Source organism: Thamnophis sirtalis, unplaced genomic scaffold (genome assembly GCF_051295495.1).
Source record: "Thamnophis sirtalis isolate CommonGarterSnake01/CBP01778 unplaced genomic scaffold, rThaSir2_p1.2 scaffold_2, whole genome shotgun sequence".
Lineage (NCBI taxonomy): Eukaryota > Metazoa > Chordata > Lepidosauria > Squamata > Natricidae > Thamnophis > Thamnophis sirtalis.
Genome location: NW_028261382.1, coordinates 36,563,422 through 36,579,131, shown reverse-complemented (window position 1 = coordinate 36,579,131; position 15,710 = coordinate 36,563,422). Strand labels below are relative to the sequence as shown.

Here is a 15,710-nt window from a genome sequence, read left to right as displayed (position 1 = left end):
GGGCTTCTAATACTATACACAATAATAAGCATAAAACTCATTTTAAGGTTTTTCTTTTTTCCCACGGTACCAACATCGTCTACAGGAGGGCACTGTTTTCTGTCCCTTAATGCTAGCACTGAAGGTTTATTTCCTTTTATGCCTGCGATTCCGAGCTTGTCCACAGGAGGGCATTGTTTTCTGTCCCTTTGAGTTGAAGTCATTGAAGTTATCATAAGGCTTTTTAAACGGGTTACGGCTTTTGAAGCAGGTTTTTCTCTTCTGTGCCTTTTCTGCAGCCCCTGAGCCTCCCCTTTCCCTATTAATATTAATAACACGGCTTCTAATAATAAAGGCACAGAATAATAACCATAAAACTCATTAAAAAGATTTATTTCCTTTTGTGCCTGCGATTCCGACCTTTTCCACAGGAGGGCATTGTTTTCTGTCCCTTAGAGTTGGTCATTGAAGTCATCATAAGGCTTTTTAAACAGGTTACGGCTTTTGAAGCAGGTTTCCCTCTTCTGTGCCTTTTCTGCAGCCTCTGAGCCCCCCCCTTTCCCTATTAATATTAATAACAGGGCTTCTAATAATAAGGACACAGAATAATAACCATAAAACTCATTAAAAAGATTTATTTCCTTTTGTGCCTGCGATTCCGACCTTTTCCACAGGAGGGCATTGTTTTCTGTCCCTTAGAGTTGAAGTCATTGAAGTCATCATAAGGCTTTTTAAACAGGTTACGGCTTTTGAAGCCGGTTTCCCTCTTCTGTGCCTTTTCTGCAGCCCCTGAGCCCCCCCTTTCCCTATTAATATTAAAAACAGGGCTTCTAATACTATACACAATAATAAGCATAAAACTCATTTTAAGGTTTTTCTTTTTTCCCACGGTACCAACATCGTCCACAGGAGGGCACTGTTTTCTGTCCCTTAATGCTAGCACTGAAGGTTTATTTCCTTTTGTGCCTGCGATTCTGAGCTTGTCCACAGGAGGGCATTGTTTTCTGTCCCTTAGAGTTGAAGTCATTGAAGTCATCATAAGGCTTTTTAAACAGGTTACGGCTTTTGAAGCCGGTTTCCCTCTTCTGTGCCTTTTCTGCAGCCCCTGAGCCCCCCCTTTCCCTATTAATATTAAAAACAGGGCTTCTAATACTATACACAATAATAAGCATAAAACTCATTTTAAGGTTTTTCTTTTTTCCCACGGTACCAACATCGTCCACAGGAGGGCACTGTTTTCTGTCCCTTAATGCTAGCACTGAAGGTTTATTTCCTTTTGTGCCTGCGATTCCGAGCTTGTCCACAGGAGGGCATTGTTTTCTGTCCCTTTGAGTTGAAGGCATTGAAGTTATCATAAGGCTTTTTAAACGGGTTACGGCTTTAGAAGCAGGTTTCCCTCTTCTGTGCCTTTTCTGCAGCCCCTGAGCCCCGCTTTCCCTATTAATATTAAAAACAGGGCTTCTAATACTATACACAATAATAAGCATAAAACTCATTTTAAGGTTTTTCTTTTTTCCCACGGTACCAACATCGTCCACAGGAGGGCACTGTTTTCTGTCCCTTAATGCTAGCACTGAAGGTTTATTTCCTTTTGTGCCTGCGATTCTGAGCTTGTCCACAGGAGGGCATTGTTTTCTGTCCCTTAGAGTTGAAGTCATTGAAGTCATCATAAGGCTTTTTAAACAGGTTACGGCTTTTGAAGCCGGTTTCCCTCTTCTGTGCCTTTTCTGCAGCCCCTGAGCCCCCCCTTTCCCTATTAATATTAAAAACAGGGCTTCTAATACTATACACAATAATAAGCATAAAACTCATTTTAAGGTTTTTCTTTTTTCCCACGGTACCAACATCGTCCACAGGAGGGCACTGTTTTCTGTCCCTTAATGCTAGCACTGAAGGTTTATTTCCTTTTGTGCCTGCGATTCCGAGCTTGTCCACAGGAGGGCATTGTTTTCTGTCCCTTTGAGTTGAAGGCATTGAAGTTATCATAAGGCTTTTTAAACGGGTTACGGCTTTAGAAGCAGGTTTTTCTCTTCTGTGCCTTTTCTGCAGCCCCTGAGCCTCCCCTTTCCCTATTAATATTAATAACACGGCTTCTAATAATAAAGGCACAGAATAATAACCATAAAACTCATTAAAAAGATTTATTTCCTTTTGTGCCTGCGATTCCGACCTTTTCCACAGGAGGGCATTGTTTTCTGTCCCTTAGAGTTGGTCATTGAAGTCATCATAAGGCTTTTTAAACAGGTTACGGCTTTTGAAGCAGGTTTCCCTCTTCTGTGCCTTTTCTGCAGCCCCTGAGCCCCCCCTTTCCCTATTAATATTAATAACAGGGCTTCTAATAATAAAGGCAGAGAATAATAAGCATAAAACTCATAAAAATGTTTATTTTCTTTTGTTCCTGCGGTTCCGACATTGTCCAGTTTACTGTCCCTTAGCGTTAGCATTGAAGTCATTATAAGGCTTTTTATACGGGTTACAGCTATTATTATTTTTTTGGAATTTGTTTTTATTTTTAAACATAAAAAAACAACTTAAAAAAATGATCTCATCCATTACATACAGCATGTCGTGTTTTTGCATCCATATTCTCAATTACATTTACAATCACAGATTTTTCATCTAATATAACTAGGTACCTCACTTTCATTGTACAATGTATATTCAATTACAATTAATATTTTTCCCAATAATTCCCTTACATTCTTGATTGTCTATTTAATAACAATATGCCTTTATATAATCACATATCCCGATATGGAAAAAAATTACCATTTATATTTGTATATCACTGTTTTCAATTATGTATAATTCCACCAATCAACTATCGAGTATGCTTATGTTCATTATTGTCCTTATACATCATACATTCAAACAAAGATTTATTCACTTTTCAAGAAGGTATTCTAAATTAAATAGTCACTTCATATATATACCAATTTTTAATTACTTCCTTATTAAAATGATTTATCAACAAGAAGATATCTTTATAATATATACTTAAAGTTATACCTTATATCACCAATCTATTAAGTATACGTAAATTCATTGTTATCCTTATCCATTTTAAAACAAAAGTTCTAAAGTATTCAATTCATATATGTATCAGTCTTTCATTGTATCGTTAGTCTATTTCACATCATAATTATATTGTCACTTAGCTCCTTCAGTTAAAACATAAGTAAAACATTTTTTATTTCCAGTTTTTTCCCCCCAGCCACTGATAAAACAAGACCCATATCTTATAAAATTGCTCATCTTCATGTTCTCTAATTTCTAATGTCAGTTTACTCATTTCAGCACATTCCATTATTTTTCGAATAACTTCTTCCTGTTTTGCTATTGTTTCATTTTTCCAGTTTTTTGCAAATACGATTCTGGCTGCTGTTAGAACGTTTACAATCAAATATTTTAAGTCTTTGTTATAGATTTCTGGTATAATTCCCAATAAAAAGATCTCTGGTTTAAGATCTATGTGTTTGTGTATCATTTTCTCCAACCACATGTGAATTTTAGTCCAGTATCTTTTAGCTTCAATGCAAGTCCACCACATGTGGTCATATGAGCCCGGTATCTGATGACATTTCCAACACTTTTCTGATTTATTCTTGGATATTCTTGCAATTCTCGTTGGGGGTAGATGCCACCTGTAAAACATTTTATACAAATTTTCTCTATATGCAGTAGACATTGTCATTTTATAATTTTGAGACCACAATTTCTGCCATTTCTCTAAATCTATCCCATGCCTAAAGTTTTTCCCCCAAGCTATCATGGTTTCTTTAACTTGTTCCTCTTGTAATTTAACCTCCAATAACTATCCATATAGTTTTTTAATTACTTTTTCATCAGTACCTGTTAGAATTTTATCTAACTCGGTCATTTTATTGTAAAAACCTTTTGATTTTCTATCTTCATTATATCTAAATTGTATCTGTACATATGAGTACCAATTCATTTCTATTCCTTCTTGTTTCAATTCTTGGATAGATTTGAGTTCACCCTCTGTATTCAATATTTCAACATATCTGTTTGTTCCTTTTTATATATTATTGGATATAAAAATGCTTCAATTGTTGATATTCAGACTGGAATTTTTAAGTAGTGTAATCTTTTAACCTTTTCCCAATTTAATAACAAGGCCTCCCTTATATAATGTCTTCTGAAATAACCATGTGCTTTAGTTCCCTTATACCATAAAAAAGCATGCCATCCCAACAGTAAATCATGACCTTCTACATTCAATAATGAAGTCATCATGAGGCTTTTTTTAACGGGTTATGGCTTTTGAAGCAGGTTTCCCTCTTCTGTGCCTTTTCTGCAGCCCCTGAGCCTCCAATTTCTCTATTAATATTAATAACACGGCTTCTCATAATAAAGACAGAGAATAATAAGCATAAAACTCAGTAAAAAGGTTTATTTTCTTTTGTGCCTGCGATTCCACAGGATAAATAATAAAGACACAGAATAATAAGCAATAAACCCATTAAAGTAAGACCTCTCCAGCGTTGCTTGTCAGCTATCCGAGTAACATCGGGGCTGGCGTGGTCCAGTTGCCCCCATTGATGCCGCGTTGAGAACGCTCTGCGGTCCTTGAAGTGCCGCCTTTCCTCCCTTATTCTGGAACTCGTCTGCATCCCCCCCCCCCCCCGCTCCCCAATCACCTCTCCAGACTTCAACTCCCAGAATTCCTCTGCCAGCCGCTCGCCTCCCGCCGCTCCTGAAAGCGCGCCTGAGCGCCCTCTCCGGGCCGTGGAAGTCAGTTCCGCTCAGGGCTCGATTGGTCGAGTCTGGCCGAAGCAGAGCCGGAGTTGGGGCGGGGGAACGGGAGGGCAGTGTCCCCTTCTCGGCTTCCGTCGGCGGAAGGAGGTTCGCGGCCGGGAGAGAGCCGCTCTCGGCGGGAGCCTCCCTGGTCGGGGCGGCTCGGCGGCGGCGGCAGCAGGATGCGGCCATGCTCCCCGACAGCCTCCTCGTCGAGATCTTCCGCCACCTGCCGCCCCCGGACGTCCTGGCGGCGGGGCGGGTGTGCCGACAGTGGCGGCGGGTGGCCCGGGACGAGGTCCTGTGGAAGGGGCTCTTCTACCGGCACTACGGCGTCGCCCGGAACGTCCCGCGGCACCCAGGTCAGCGGGGGGGGGGAGAGGAGGAGGGGCGGCCCCGGCGGATCCCCCCCCCGCAGCAGCGGCAGCCCCTCCCCAAGGAGAGCGGCGGGGGAGGGACCCGGAGCCCCCCCGGGGCAGGAGGGGGAGAGAGGGGGAGGGTCCGGCGGGCGGAAGGCCGCGCAGCCTCGGGAGCTTCTCTCCGTTCCCGCCGCAGCCGCCGCCTCCTGGTTCGGGGAGTTCCAGCGCCTGGGCGACGCCGTCCCGCGCGTGGAGGTGCAGAGGCTGCGGGAGCACGGGGACCCCGTCCTCCACCTCAGCTTCGCCCACAGCGGCCGCCTCTTCGCCTCCTGCTCCAAGGACTGCACCGTCAAGGTCTGCGGGGGGCCGGAGGGGGGCGGGTCGGGTGGGAGGGAAGGTCCCGGCCGGCGTGGCTGCGCCGGTGCAAAGCGGCCCTGTTCCTTTATCCTTCCTGGCTGCAGATCTGGAGGAACGAGCTGCCGGTCTCCCTGCTGCACAGCTCCAGCATGAAGAAGTACAACTGGAGCTACACCCAGTTCTCCCAGTTCAACGCAGACGATTCCCTCCTCCTGGTCTCGGGGGTCTTCATGGGCCCCCGGAGCTCCTCCTCGGGGGAGATTGCCGTCATCGGGCTGGGTAAGGAGGCTTGCGGGGCGCCTGCCGAGAGGTTGGAGAGAGCCTGGACTCTCCCGGGAAGAGCCTGGATGGGGCCAGGATGAAAGGCTTTGGAGGGCCAGGAGCCTCCTCTCCTCCTCCTGGGGATCTCGGCTGCATAGGGAGAGACGGGAGGAGGGGAGGCTCCAAATCCTCCTGGCTGAAGACCTTTCACCCCTCCCCCTTCGGGGTCTCCTGAGCCCCTCCCCCCTCCTCTTTCAGAGAACTTCGAACTCCTGTCCCGTGTCCGCAACAAGCCCTTCGACGTCTTTGGCTGCTGGCTGAACGAGACCAACTTGATCTCCAGCAACCTCCATCGGATTGGCTACCTAACTTCCTGCTCCGTCTTGTGGCTGAACAACGCCTTCCAGGTGAAGGAAGCTGCGGCCCTGGGGTGACGGGGGGGGAGGGAACCCCAGGCTTCCATGGCCTGACTCCGCTTGTCCCTCCCCTCGCAGGGCATCGAGTCTGAGAATGTCAATGTGGTGAAGCGGCTCTTCAAGATCCAGAACCTGAACGCCAGCGCCATCCGGACTGTCCTGGTGGTTGACTGTGGCCGCTACAGCTCTCCCGAGGAGCTGGAGAGCCCTGGAGAGCAGGTGGAGGAAGGCCCCGCTCCTCCCCCCCAGGAGAGCTCCAGCCAGGAGCCGGAGGAGAGGCCCCAGCGCAGGGGTTTCCCAGCGGCCGAAGGGGAGGCGGGGACCGAAGACGGGCTGGACCGCTTCCTGAGTGACATCATGGCGGGGCACGTCCGGCCAATGATGACGGAGATGGAGATGGAGACGAAAGTGGCCCGACTCCTGGCCCGGAACCGAACGAAGCCCCCGGAGCCCAACCTGCTCTCCATGCAGGGTGGGAACAAGAAATACCTGGTCTTCACCACCGGCTGCCTCACCTACTCACCGCACCAGATTGGTAAGGGACCTGGGCGCCCTTTCCCTGGGGTGGAAGAAACATCCTGCGCTTCTGCCAACCTCTCCTCCCAGGGACTGTGGACCAGAGCCTGGGGACGAGCAACAGAAAAAGCCGTGCTGATATTGGGTTGCCTCCAGTTGGAGGCCCGGTGCCCGGCTAGGTCGCCTGCCTCTCTCGGTCTGACCGGAGGCGGAGAAAGAGGTTTGGTGCCACCCTGCGAGACACGGGGCGAGCTAGCCAGTTCCCTTCTCGCTTCCCCTCTAGGAATTAAGCAGATCCTTCCCCACCAAATGACAACCGCAGGGCCTGTTCTGGGCGAAGAGAGGAATTCGGACAGGTTCTTCGATTCGCTGGATCATGTCATTGATATTCACGGGCACATCATTGGCATGGGCCTCTCCCCAGACCACAGGTAGGGAACACTGCCAGCGACAGAGAGAAATTGGGCATGGGTTGGGGGCCGGGTGGCATGATGCCCGAGTTCAGTGGTGAAAGGGGGGGGGGACCACAGGCTCAGGAGGGGCTGGAGAAGGAAGGGCTGGATGTGTTGGGAGATTGCCAGGTGCCCAGCCAAGCAGGAGCCCTGTTGGCCAGCTCTCACCTCACCGTCACGAGGCCAGCAGAATTGCCCCGTCTCTCTCTCCCTGCCTCTCCAGGTACTTGTACGTCAACAGCCGCGCTTGGCCCGAGGGCTGTGTTGTTTCTGATCCTTTGCAGCCGCCGCCCATCGCGGAGGAGATTGAGCTGCGCGTGGTGGACCTGAAGACCATGAAGGAGGCCAAGCGGGCTCTGCGGGCACACCGGGCCTACACCCCCAGCGAAGAGTTCAACTTCATTTTCCTTGATGTCAGCAAGGACTTTGTGGCCAGGTGAGCCTTGCCCTCCCTCCTCTCTGCCCAGCGAAGGCTCCTTAGCAAGGGAGTGGGTGGCTTGCGGTTGGTGGCGGTGATGTTCCCGGAGCATCTCTTCCAGCTTTGTTCCGTGGCCACCAACGTGTCTCCTCCTCCCGTGCAGTGGGGCTGAGGATCGCCACGGATACATCTGGGACCGGCACTACGACATCTGCTTGGCCAAACTGCAGCATGACGACGTGGTCAACTCGGTGGCTTTCAGCCCTGTGGAACAGGAGCTCCTCCTGACAGCCTGCGCGGACAACACCATCAAAGTGTGGCGCTCTCCCCGCACCGCACGGGTCCTTCAGGACGAGAAGCCCCCGCTTCGTAGACGCCTCTTCTCATGGGCCACGAAGCAGAGAACGTGAGCCAGGCGGGGCTGGCTCCCTTGGGCAAGCGACACCGGCCCAGCCTGCTCCCCTTCACAGCTGCCCCTGCTTGGGTGAGGCCTGGAAGAATTGCCATCTGAGGAACGGAGCCGCAGGCTGGCAGGTGCTGCCCAGGGGCCTTTCGAAGGAGGCGTCCTGCTTACAGGCTGGCATCGTTCCGTAGGATGCCGCCACCCTCCACTGTGCCTCCTGGGCTTTGAACAGCCGCGAAGGGAGCCAGGAAACCTGTGCTGGATTCCCTCCGGTGCCTCTGCTCTTGTTGACCCAGGTGGCAAGGAGTCCCTTCCCTCCCAGGTGTTGGAGCTGCAGGCTGGGAAGGAGCACAGGTGCCCTCTTGCCCTCTGGGGGAGTCAGCCATGTTCCCTGCAAAACATCTGCTTGGGGAATGGAGGAGGCGAAGGCACGACTGGTGTTATTTTTTTGTGAAGCAGAACGAAACCTGTTTATGTGCACTTTGAGGAGGGCTGGGCAGCTTCCACGCCCTGCCAACCTTGGCTACCCAGTGCCGCATGGCTTGGTTGCAATAAACTTTGCTTGAGTTGTTGCTCTTGCATTGAGCATCTTTGGAATCTGCCGGTGCCCCCTTTTGCCCCCCCTGGCGGCTACGAGAGAGGCCCTCCCCTGTGGCAGATACCAGGCAGGCGATGGGGAGGGCCCCTGTGGGACTTGCTCTCCGGTGGGCTGGGGGGCCAAGAGAGGCATCTTCCCTGGCTTGCTTAGGGGAAGCCCAGCACCCCCTCGCCCCAAAGATGAGCAAAACGGGGCTCGCCTCTATAATGTTTTATTCGGCTTTCTCACTTGCCCGGGGAAGAACGTTTCAGCAGGACAATCCAAATCCACTCTGATCGCTCCTCCTCAGAGTGCCCCCTCCCCCCCCCCCAGTGGAGAAGAAGGGGGTGGAGCAATTTCCCAGGTCTCTCTTGATGGGAACACCGGAGGAAGACTCCCCCTCCCACCCCCCAGCTCCCCTCTGCCTGTGAACCCTTCCGTCCTTCCTCCACCTCTGCTGGAGCGACTTTCCCGGCCGCTGCCCAGAGAATGGGATTGGCAGGGGGATCGCCTGGGAGTGGACACAGTCAGCAGCCCCTAAAAGTCCCCGGCCAGACTGCCCCCAGCAGCTGCTGGCTCTTCCTTTGGGCGCCCAGCCACTCTCCATCCCCTTTGTCGCCTAGGCAGCGGCCACCCCTCCCGTTCCTCCAACGGCAATCCAAGGCAGGGGAGGAGCTGCAGAGGGACCTTCAGGGCCCACCTGGGCCTCCCAGCCGCTCCCCAAGGCCAGGGGGCCGTCCAAGGCTAAAAGAAGGTCCGCCAGACCCTCGTTACCCAGGGCAGCCCCGTGCTCCGAGACCCCTAGTGGGCAAGGCGTTAAAGGCCCGTGAGGTCTACTATGGCTTTAATGAAGAGGGAGTCGTCGCGCACGTAGGAGTTCTTGGCCTCCATCTTAGAGATGGGGCAGAAGAGGGGGCAGCCACTGGCAATGTTCATGTCGCTGATGGGCCGCTGGAAGGAGTTGGAGGTCACGTCGGGCCGGAAGGCGTCAATGACATGTTCGCGGTTATTCTGGTCCAGCAGCATCAGGGTGACCTACAGGGGAGACGGAACCTGGTAGTAGCCTCCCCCTTGGCCTCTGTTCCTGGGGAAACCCCAGGGGGGGGCCTCCCTGGGGTTGGGGTTGGTCTTGCATGAAGCTTCAGAAGCCGAGGGTTCCCACCCAGTGCGCCCTCCCCCCCCCCCCCCCGGGCCCTACCTTCTGGTTGAAAGGCCAGCGCAGCAGGGAGTCGTTGGGCCCTTTCATTACCACAAAGAAGAGCGACAGGTGGCTGCCACGCCCGGTGCCGTCCCCATTGAGGTAGATCCGCAGGCACATCTTGTAGCCATACTTGCTGGTGTAGAAGGCTGGCCAAGCAGAGCAGGAAGTCAGTGGGAAGCAAGCCACGCGGGACGCGGGCCCTTTCCTTCAGCTCGCCCTGCCCCTGTTGGGCCCTCTGACCCACCCTGCCCACCCAAGATCAGAGCCTGCGTGTTCCCGGGGGGGCTTTCCCCACCTGGGGAGAAGATGGCCGGAGAGCGCCCCGCCACTGCCTCCTGCCGCTTCCTGGCAAAGTCCGAAATCTTCCAGATGAAGATGCCGTCGTAGGAGGCCGCCTCCATCTCCTGGATGGTGTGCTCCATCTCGGCCAGGGCCAGGTCCTTCAAGGCGATGCTCCTCTCCAGCTGCCGCACCTGGGCCAGGAAGGCACAACCGGGGCTCAGCCTCGCAAGGGGTCCGTGCGGAGCCCTGAAGCTGAGCCCAGGCCACCCACCCCCCCAGGCCACCCAAAGCGACCCCTTCCTCTTCTGCTTTGCCCAGGCCAGGAAGCGAGACCAGCTCCCGCTCTGAACGCCCCCCTCCCACACCCCTGCATGTCTCGCCAGCAGGGAGTCGCCAACCCCCGTCCCACCTTAGCGCTGAGGGCCTCGATCTTCTCCTGGTCAAGCTGGTGCTGGCGGTTGGCGGCCTCGGCCACGAGCGACACCTTCTCCACCTCCCGGTTCAGCACGCAGACGATGTTCTCGAACGTGACCGTCTTCCTCTCCAGGGCCTCGCATTTCCCCAGCAGCTCTAGGGAGCTGGGCAGCTCCGCCTCCGGAACCAGGGGCCTGGCCCCCGCCAGGACGCAGCCGGCCTCCGCCGAGAGGCGGTTCAGCAGGGGCTCCAGCTTGCTGGATGCGGAGCCCAAGCTCAGCACGAAGCTCAGCAGCATGTAGAGGTGCTCTCCCAGGTGGCTCCTCTCGTGCTCGGGGAGCTTCTCGTTCTCCATCTGCGAAGGCCAGGAAGAGCAGGGGAGTCAGGTGGGCCAAGGGGGCTCGGCTCATGGGGGCCACCAAGACACGGGGATGCTGTCCAAGCGGCTCCAGCGCCCTCCTCCCCCTCCCTGCTTTGAAGGCCAGAGCAGCCATACCAGGTGGGTGCAGCCGACCGGCTGGAATCTGCAGGGGGCTCTAGATTTGCTGCAGCTCTTGACGTGTTCCAGGAACTGCGGGAGAGAAGAGCAGCTTCAAAAGGAGCGGGAGGCCCATCCCCTCACCCACCACCAGGTGTCTTTTCAAGGGCTGATTTGGGGGGGGGGGCATCTCAAAAGCACCAGGCTGCCCTCTTCCCTCCAGGGTCTGAGCCAGGCAGCCTCCTCTGCTGGTGGAGATAGGGGCCGTTTGGGTAGGCCAGGTCACTGCCCTTGCCCCACCATGGAGTAGAAACGTGGCCGTCCCAAGGCCCCTTTGTTGGGGAGCTAGAGCAAAAGGGCTTCCCTGCTCACCTTCTCCCGGGGGATCATCTTCTTTCCGCAGCCCTCGCAAGCCAGGGGATGTTTGGGGCACACTGCCTCGTGGGCCTGGCCAAACAAAGCTGCCAGTTAGCCCACCTTCTGCCCCACCTCTCCTCCTCCAGGAGAGTGCTGGCCTCCCACAGCTGGCACTCGGCGTCTAGGCTGCCCGGAAGGAAGGCAGGCAGAGCCCTACCCTGCCTGGGAAAGGGCACCGGAGCAACCAAAACGAAGGCCGCTCCTTTGTGCTCTGCATTGGGGAGGTTTTGAGTGCAGCTGCTGCAATGCTGCACCTGGCTTTCCACAGGGCGGCTCTCGGGGGTGGGAGGGGGGCAGCCCAGGCCCTTACCTTGCTCTCAGAGAAGTGGAAAGGAGCTTGGCAGTGTTCGCAGCTGAGGCTCCTCTCGGGACACTCCTGCTCCACGTGCTGCTCCTTCTCGCCCAGCCTGACCAGGTCGTGACACGCAGGACAGGCCACCAGCATGGCCGGGCAGCTCCCCTCGTGGCAGCTCTGCGGCAGAAGGACCGGCCTTTCAGCACCCCCGGAAGGCCCTCGCCACCGGGGCCCCTCCGAGGGCCTCAGGAAAGCCGGCTCACTCGTGGAGCCTGCAAACTCACTCCGAAGGGAAGGGGCACAAAAGCCCCGTGGTGCTGAATGCCTGCAATCGATTTGATGGCGGTGGAGAGGAGCCGTTCGAGGCCACCCAGCTTGTTCTTGCTGGGGCTCGTGTTTATTTTCCAATTCTCTAGATAAATTTTAATGGCCTTGACAACTTGGTGTGTTTGCAAACTCAACACCCTGGGAGGGAGGCAGCCAGGGGGGAGGCAGGCCCATTGCTCTGCTTCAGATAGGAACCCTGCAGAAATTTGGAGGGCAGGGGGGAGGCTGAAGCATGCAAGCTGCTATTGCAAAGAGGCAGGTGGACTCTGCATATTCTGGCTGGGCTAAGTAAGAACCAAACAGAGGGGAGTTGGGTGGCCTGCCTGCCTGGGATATTCCAGCCCCTCACTGAAGTCAGAGCGCCTGGAAACTGACTGGAGAAAACTCCTCTCCTCCCAAGTCGGATCTTGGAGTGCTGGAGTGGCCCTTCGCAGAGAGGCAGCTCCCTCCAGCCGAGCCAGAAAGCCGCACATCTGGCAGCAGAGATGCAGCCGAGGCTCTTGCAGGCACCTTAGAAGGCTCTGCGGCTCTTCAAAGGGCCGAAAGCAGCTGGGAAGCACTTTCGCTTTCCAGAACCAAGTCTGCAGTGCCCCCCCCTCCCCCTAGAGAAAGTAAAAGCGGCGCCAGAAGGCAGCCGGCGGTCAAAAGTGGGGGCGGCTGCTCTCTGCTGGTGTCGGGTGACAGGCAGGAGAAGCTGCCCGGGGACCAAGGCTGGAGCAGAGGCGCTCTTGGCGCTGCCAGCAGGCCCCGTCCTCTGCGGTTGAGTAGCCAGCAATATTTTAGGGACTTTCCAGTGGGTGTCACTCTGCAGGCTTCCACCAGGGACTTTCCAAGCTGGAAGCTCTTGACATTCAAAGCACGCAGCCCAGCTGCAGCCACAGCCAAGACAGGCGCCTAACTGGGGTCTCTAGTCCTTGCTTCTCCATGGGGAGAAGGGGCTGGAGAAGGGGTTTTGCCCATCCACAGAGCTCCACTGGGCCACATGGCTCATGGCAGAGGGGGGGAGATGAGGAGCTTCTTCAGGGAGAGGAGGTGGGCTTCAGTCTTTGGCCACAAACTCACCCCCGGACCCTTCCATCTCCCCTGCCCAGAGCAATTTAGAGCCAGAGCACTGGGGGGAGGGAAGCTTCTGGACATGGGGGGGAGGGAGAAGGACAAGCAGCAAATTTGCATGGAAGACTCACTCTGGCCCCAGACAGCCCAGACCAGGCAAGAGAAGCCTCGGGGTGCCCCAAGGTACCTTGGAGCAGGGGATGGTGCCCCAGTAGGCTCTGGCCCTCCGACCAAAGCCCCTTCTCCTTCCAGATAAGGAAGGGCCGATTCCCCAGCCTTCCCCACCGAGCCCCCTGCTCAGAGGAGGCTTCTTCCTGGGGTCTTTACCTCATATTCTTTGATGGTGCCTCTCCACGTGCAACCTTGGTGGGGACAGATGGCCGGCAGGCTCTCCACTTCCCGCCGAGCTGCGTTATCTGGGAAAGCCTCAAAGGGGCAAAAAAGGGAAGGGTTAAGCACGGAGATGCCAAGGAAGGCCCACGGGAGCGGCTGCTGATTCTGTCACAATCCGTGCCCAAGCCAGCCCAACTGGGAAGTTTTGCTGGGAGAGGGCAAGGCGTGGGCACTCAACCCAACTGAAACCATTCCTGATCGGGATGGAGGAAGCAGCCGCCGCTCTTCACGCCTGTCCCAGTTCCTGGGAGGCTGTGACCGCAGCCCCTTGGAATGCCAAGAATTTGCACAGAGGTGCCTCAAAGGGAAGCCTCCGGAAGAGAGGGAGGGACGGGGAACATCCCTTCGCCTTCACTTCAAAGCCCCCCCCCATCTGACTCAGCCGCCCGTCCACCCTGAGCTTCCTGGAAGGACAGCTGGACAAAACTCCCCTCCAGGGGGGCTGCACTTACCACCCCTGCTTCCAAGATGGAGGCGCCTTCTTCATACAACCCCTCTTGAAGGCAGGCTGCACACTTCTGGGGCCCTGAGCTGGCGGGGAAGAGGAGGGCCATGAGAACAACCCCGAGACCCTCCCAGGTCAACCAGGCAGACCTTTCCCCAGCAAGACCAGCCACCTCGGCTAGGAACGGGGCTGCATTTTGCCCTGACATCATTCAGGGGGTCTCTGAGTATGTGTCCTTGGCCTTCCTTGGCTCCAATTGATGGCACAGCTGTTGGCCACCCCCACAAGGGAGAACTGCTTCCAGGTGGGAATTGCTTATAGCCAGGAAGAACCCTGACTGATCCTGAGGTGTGCAGCTGATGCCCTCCATATCACAAACCCTGAAGCCATAGGAATAATCCCCAATTACACCTGCCTATCCCAGGTACAATTAACGCTCTCCTTGCTGCCAAGGCTGGCTTCCTTCCTTCCTGGCAGAGGGATGGAGGTGAAGAGTTAATGACAAAGGCATAGCAGTTTCTTTTTGGGGTGAGAATTTGGTTCGGACCTAAGCAGGCGAAACTGCAGGTGGGGCGATCCTGAGAGATCTTTCCCACCGTGGAAGGCATCAAGAGCCAAAGCCGGCTGAGCTGTCAGCCACGGGAGGACTCCGTTCCCCTGGGGCTCTTGGCAAGGGGTGAGGCGTTTGGGGAGAGGGTGGCCTCTGCCAGCATAGAATCAGTCCTTTGGGGGGGGGGGAGCGCTTGAGACCCAGCACGCTTCCTCCCCCCGCAAAGGGTGTGTGAGGGAGGAGGTTCAAGCAAAGCAAGGCAAAGAGACCTGAGGATTTTCTTCAAGCAAAAGGAGCAGTAGCGATGGCCACACTGGGCTTGGAATGGCCGCCGCAAAATGTTCCGGCACTCTGAACACAGGTACTTGACCACCAGCTCAGTGCCCAGAATCTCCTTGGGGAAGCCCGGCTGGTTCACCTCCAAAGAGCCCGGAGGGGTTGCACTGGCCGATGCCATGTGAACCAGCCGCTGTGCCTGGCTTTCACAACCCTGGAAGGAAGGAAGAACAAGGCCACAGTTCAGCTCCACCTTAAAACCAGCTTCCTGATCCCCAACTGACCCCCTGGTGGGGGGGCGGCCCTGCTCCTGGCTGGGCAATGGTGGAAGCGGCTCAGCCATCTGTAGGCTGCCACCCATCATCCATGGCAGCTTCTCAGTCAGTCCCCAGGCTGGGCATAGAGAGGTGGACGATTGCAGCAGCTCCAAGGGCATTCTCCCCCCCTTAGAGCTCTTGCCTCGTTCTGTGGCCCCCAGGACCCTCCCTCAAAGCAGGCCGCGTCTCCTCTCCGGCCCCAGGGCGCCCCTTCCCAGCCCCCGAGGCCCCCAGTTCCTCTCGTCTCCAACCCTCCGCCTCCGGGGGCTGCATCGGCCGCTTCCGCACCGGCCGGACTGCTTTCCTCGGCCTGGCTGGAGCTTCGCTGGCCTTCCCTCCGCCTCAAGCCCCGCAAGGCACTCTTTTGGCAGGGAACCCAGCGGGGCGAAGCGGAGCCTCCGCTGCGCTGTCCGGGGCCGCCCCGGCAGAGGCTCAAAGGCTCCGGGAGAGCCGCCCTCCCACCTACCTACAGCCGGAGTCCGGAGCGCCTTCACCGCCCCAAGGCCCCGAAGGGAGCCGCAGCCACCGGAGGGCCGGGGCAGCGCATCTGGGGGGGCCCGTCGGGGAACCGTCCGGCTGGGCGGAGGGGCTCCCCGGCTTCTCGGTCCCCGCCGACGCCGCCCCGGATCCGCAGCGGGCATCACCCCGGCCAGCCCTCCCCCGCCCGCGGCTCCTTCGGCCGGGCCAGGCAGGGGGAGGAGCCGCCTCTGGAAAGCCCCTGGAAGCCGCCGAGGGGCCGGAGCCACGTGCCGCCCGCGGAGCCCGC

The 15,710-nt window shown here is 55.6% G+C and overlaps 2 protein-coding genes and 1 long non-coding RNA gene across 4 annotated transcripts; 1 reads left to right on the top strand and 2 right to left on the bottom strand.

Moving 5' to 3' along the window:
- Positions 1-3,190: 3,190 nt before the first annotated feature.
- On the bottom strand, positions 3,191-4,626 carry LOC148048602 (uncharacterized). The gene is made up of 2 exons (XR_015695495.1): positions 4,475-4,626; positions 3,191-3,623 (listed from the first exon to the last, which is right to left on the bottom strand). It is a non-coding gene; the product is annotated as an uncharacterized LOC148048602 (long non-coding RNA).
- Positions 4,627-4,818: 192 nt separating this feature from the next.
- Positions 4,819-8,491, top strand: FBXW5 (F-box and WD repeat domain containing 5). 2 transcript variants are annotated; one of them, XM_087704835.1, is made up of 8 exons: positions 4,819-5,099; positions 5,293-5,450; positions 5,558-5,732; positions 5,973-6,121; positions 6,209-6,665; positions 6,930-7,077; positions 7,322-7,534; positions 7,638-8,491. In XM_087704835.1, the coding sequence occupies exons 1-8, from the start codon at positions 4,928-4,930 to the stop codon at positions 7,924-7,926; spliced, it is 1,761 nt and encodes a 586-aa protein (XP_087560961.1). In that variant the 5' UTR covers positions 4,819-4,927; the 3' UTR covers positions 7,927-8,491. The 2 variants fall into 2 exon arrangements, with proteins under 2 accessions (XP_087560961.1, XP_013913032.2); XM_014057557.2 differs by having other exon boundaries at positions 4,820-5,099; positions 7,680-8,491.
- A 221-nt stretch (positions 8,492-8,712) lies between these two features.
- On the bottom strand, positions 8,713-15,697 carry TRAF2 (TNF receptor associated factor 2). Its single transcript, XM_014057558.2, has 11 exons — positions 15,411-15,697; positions 14,621-14,841; positions 13,809-13,887; positions 13,291-13,389; positions 11,599-11,760; positions 11,244-11,318; positions 10,890-10,964; positions 10,389-10,748; positions 9,993-10,170; positions 9,695-9,843; positions 8,713-9,531 (listed from the first exon to the last, which is right to left on the bottom strand). The coding sequence occupies exons 2-11, from the start codon at positions 14,806-14,808 to the stop codon at positions 9,313-9,315; spliced, it is 1,584 nt and encodes a 527-aa protein (XP_013913033.1). The 5' UTR covers positions 14,809-14,841; positions 15,411-15,697; the 3' UTR covers positions 8,713-9,312.
- Positions 15,698-15,710: the final 13 nt, after the last annotated feature.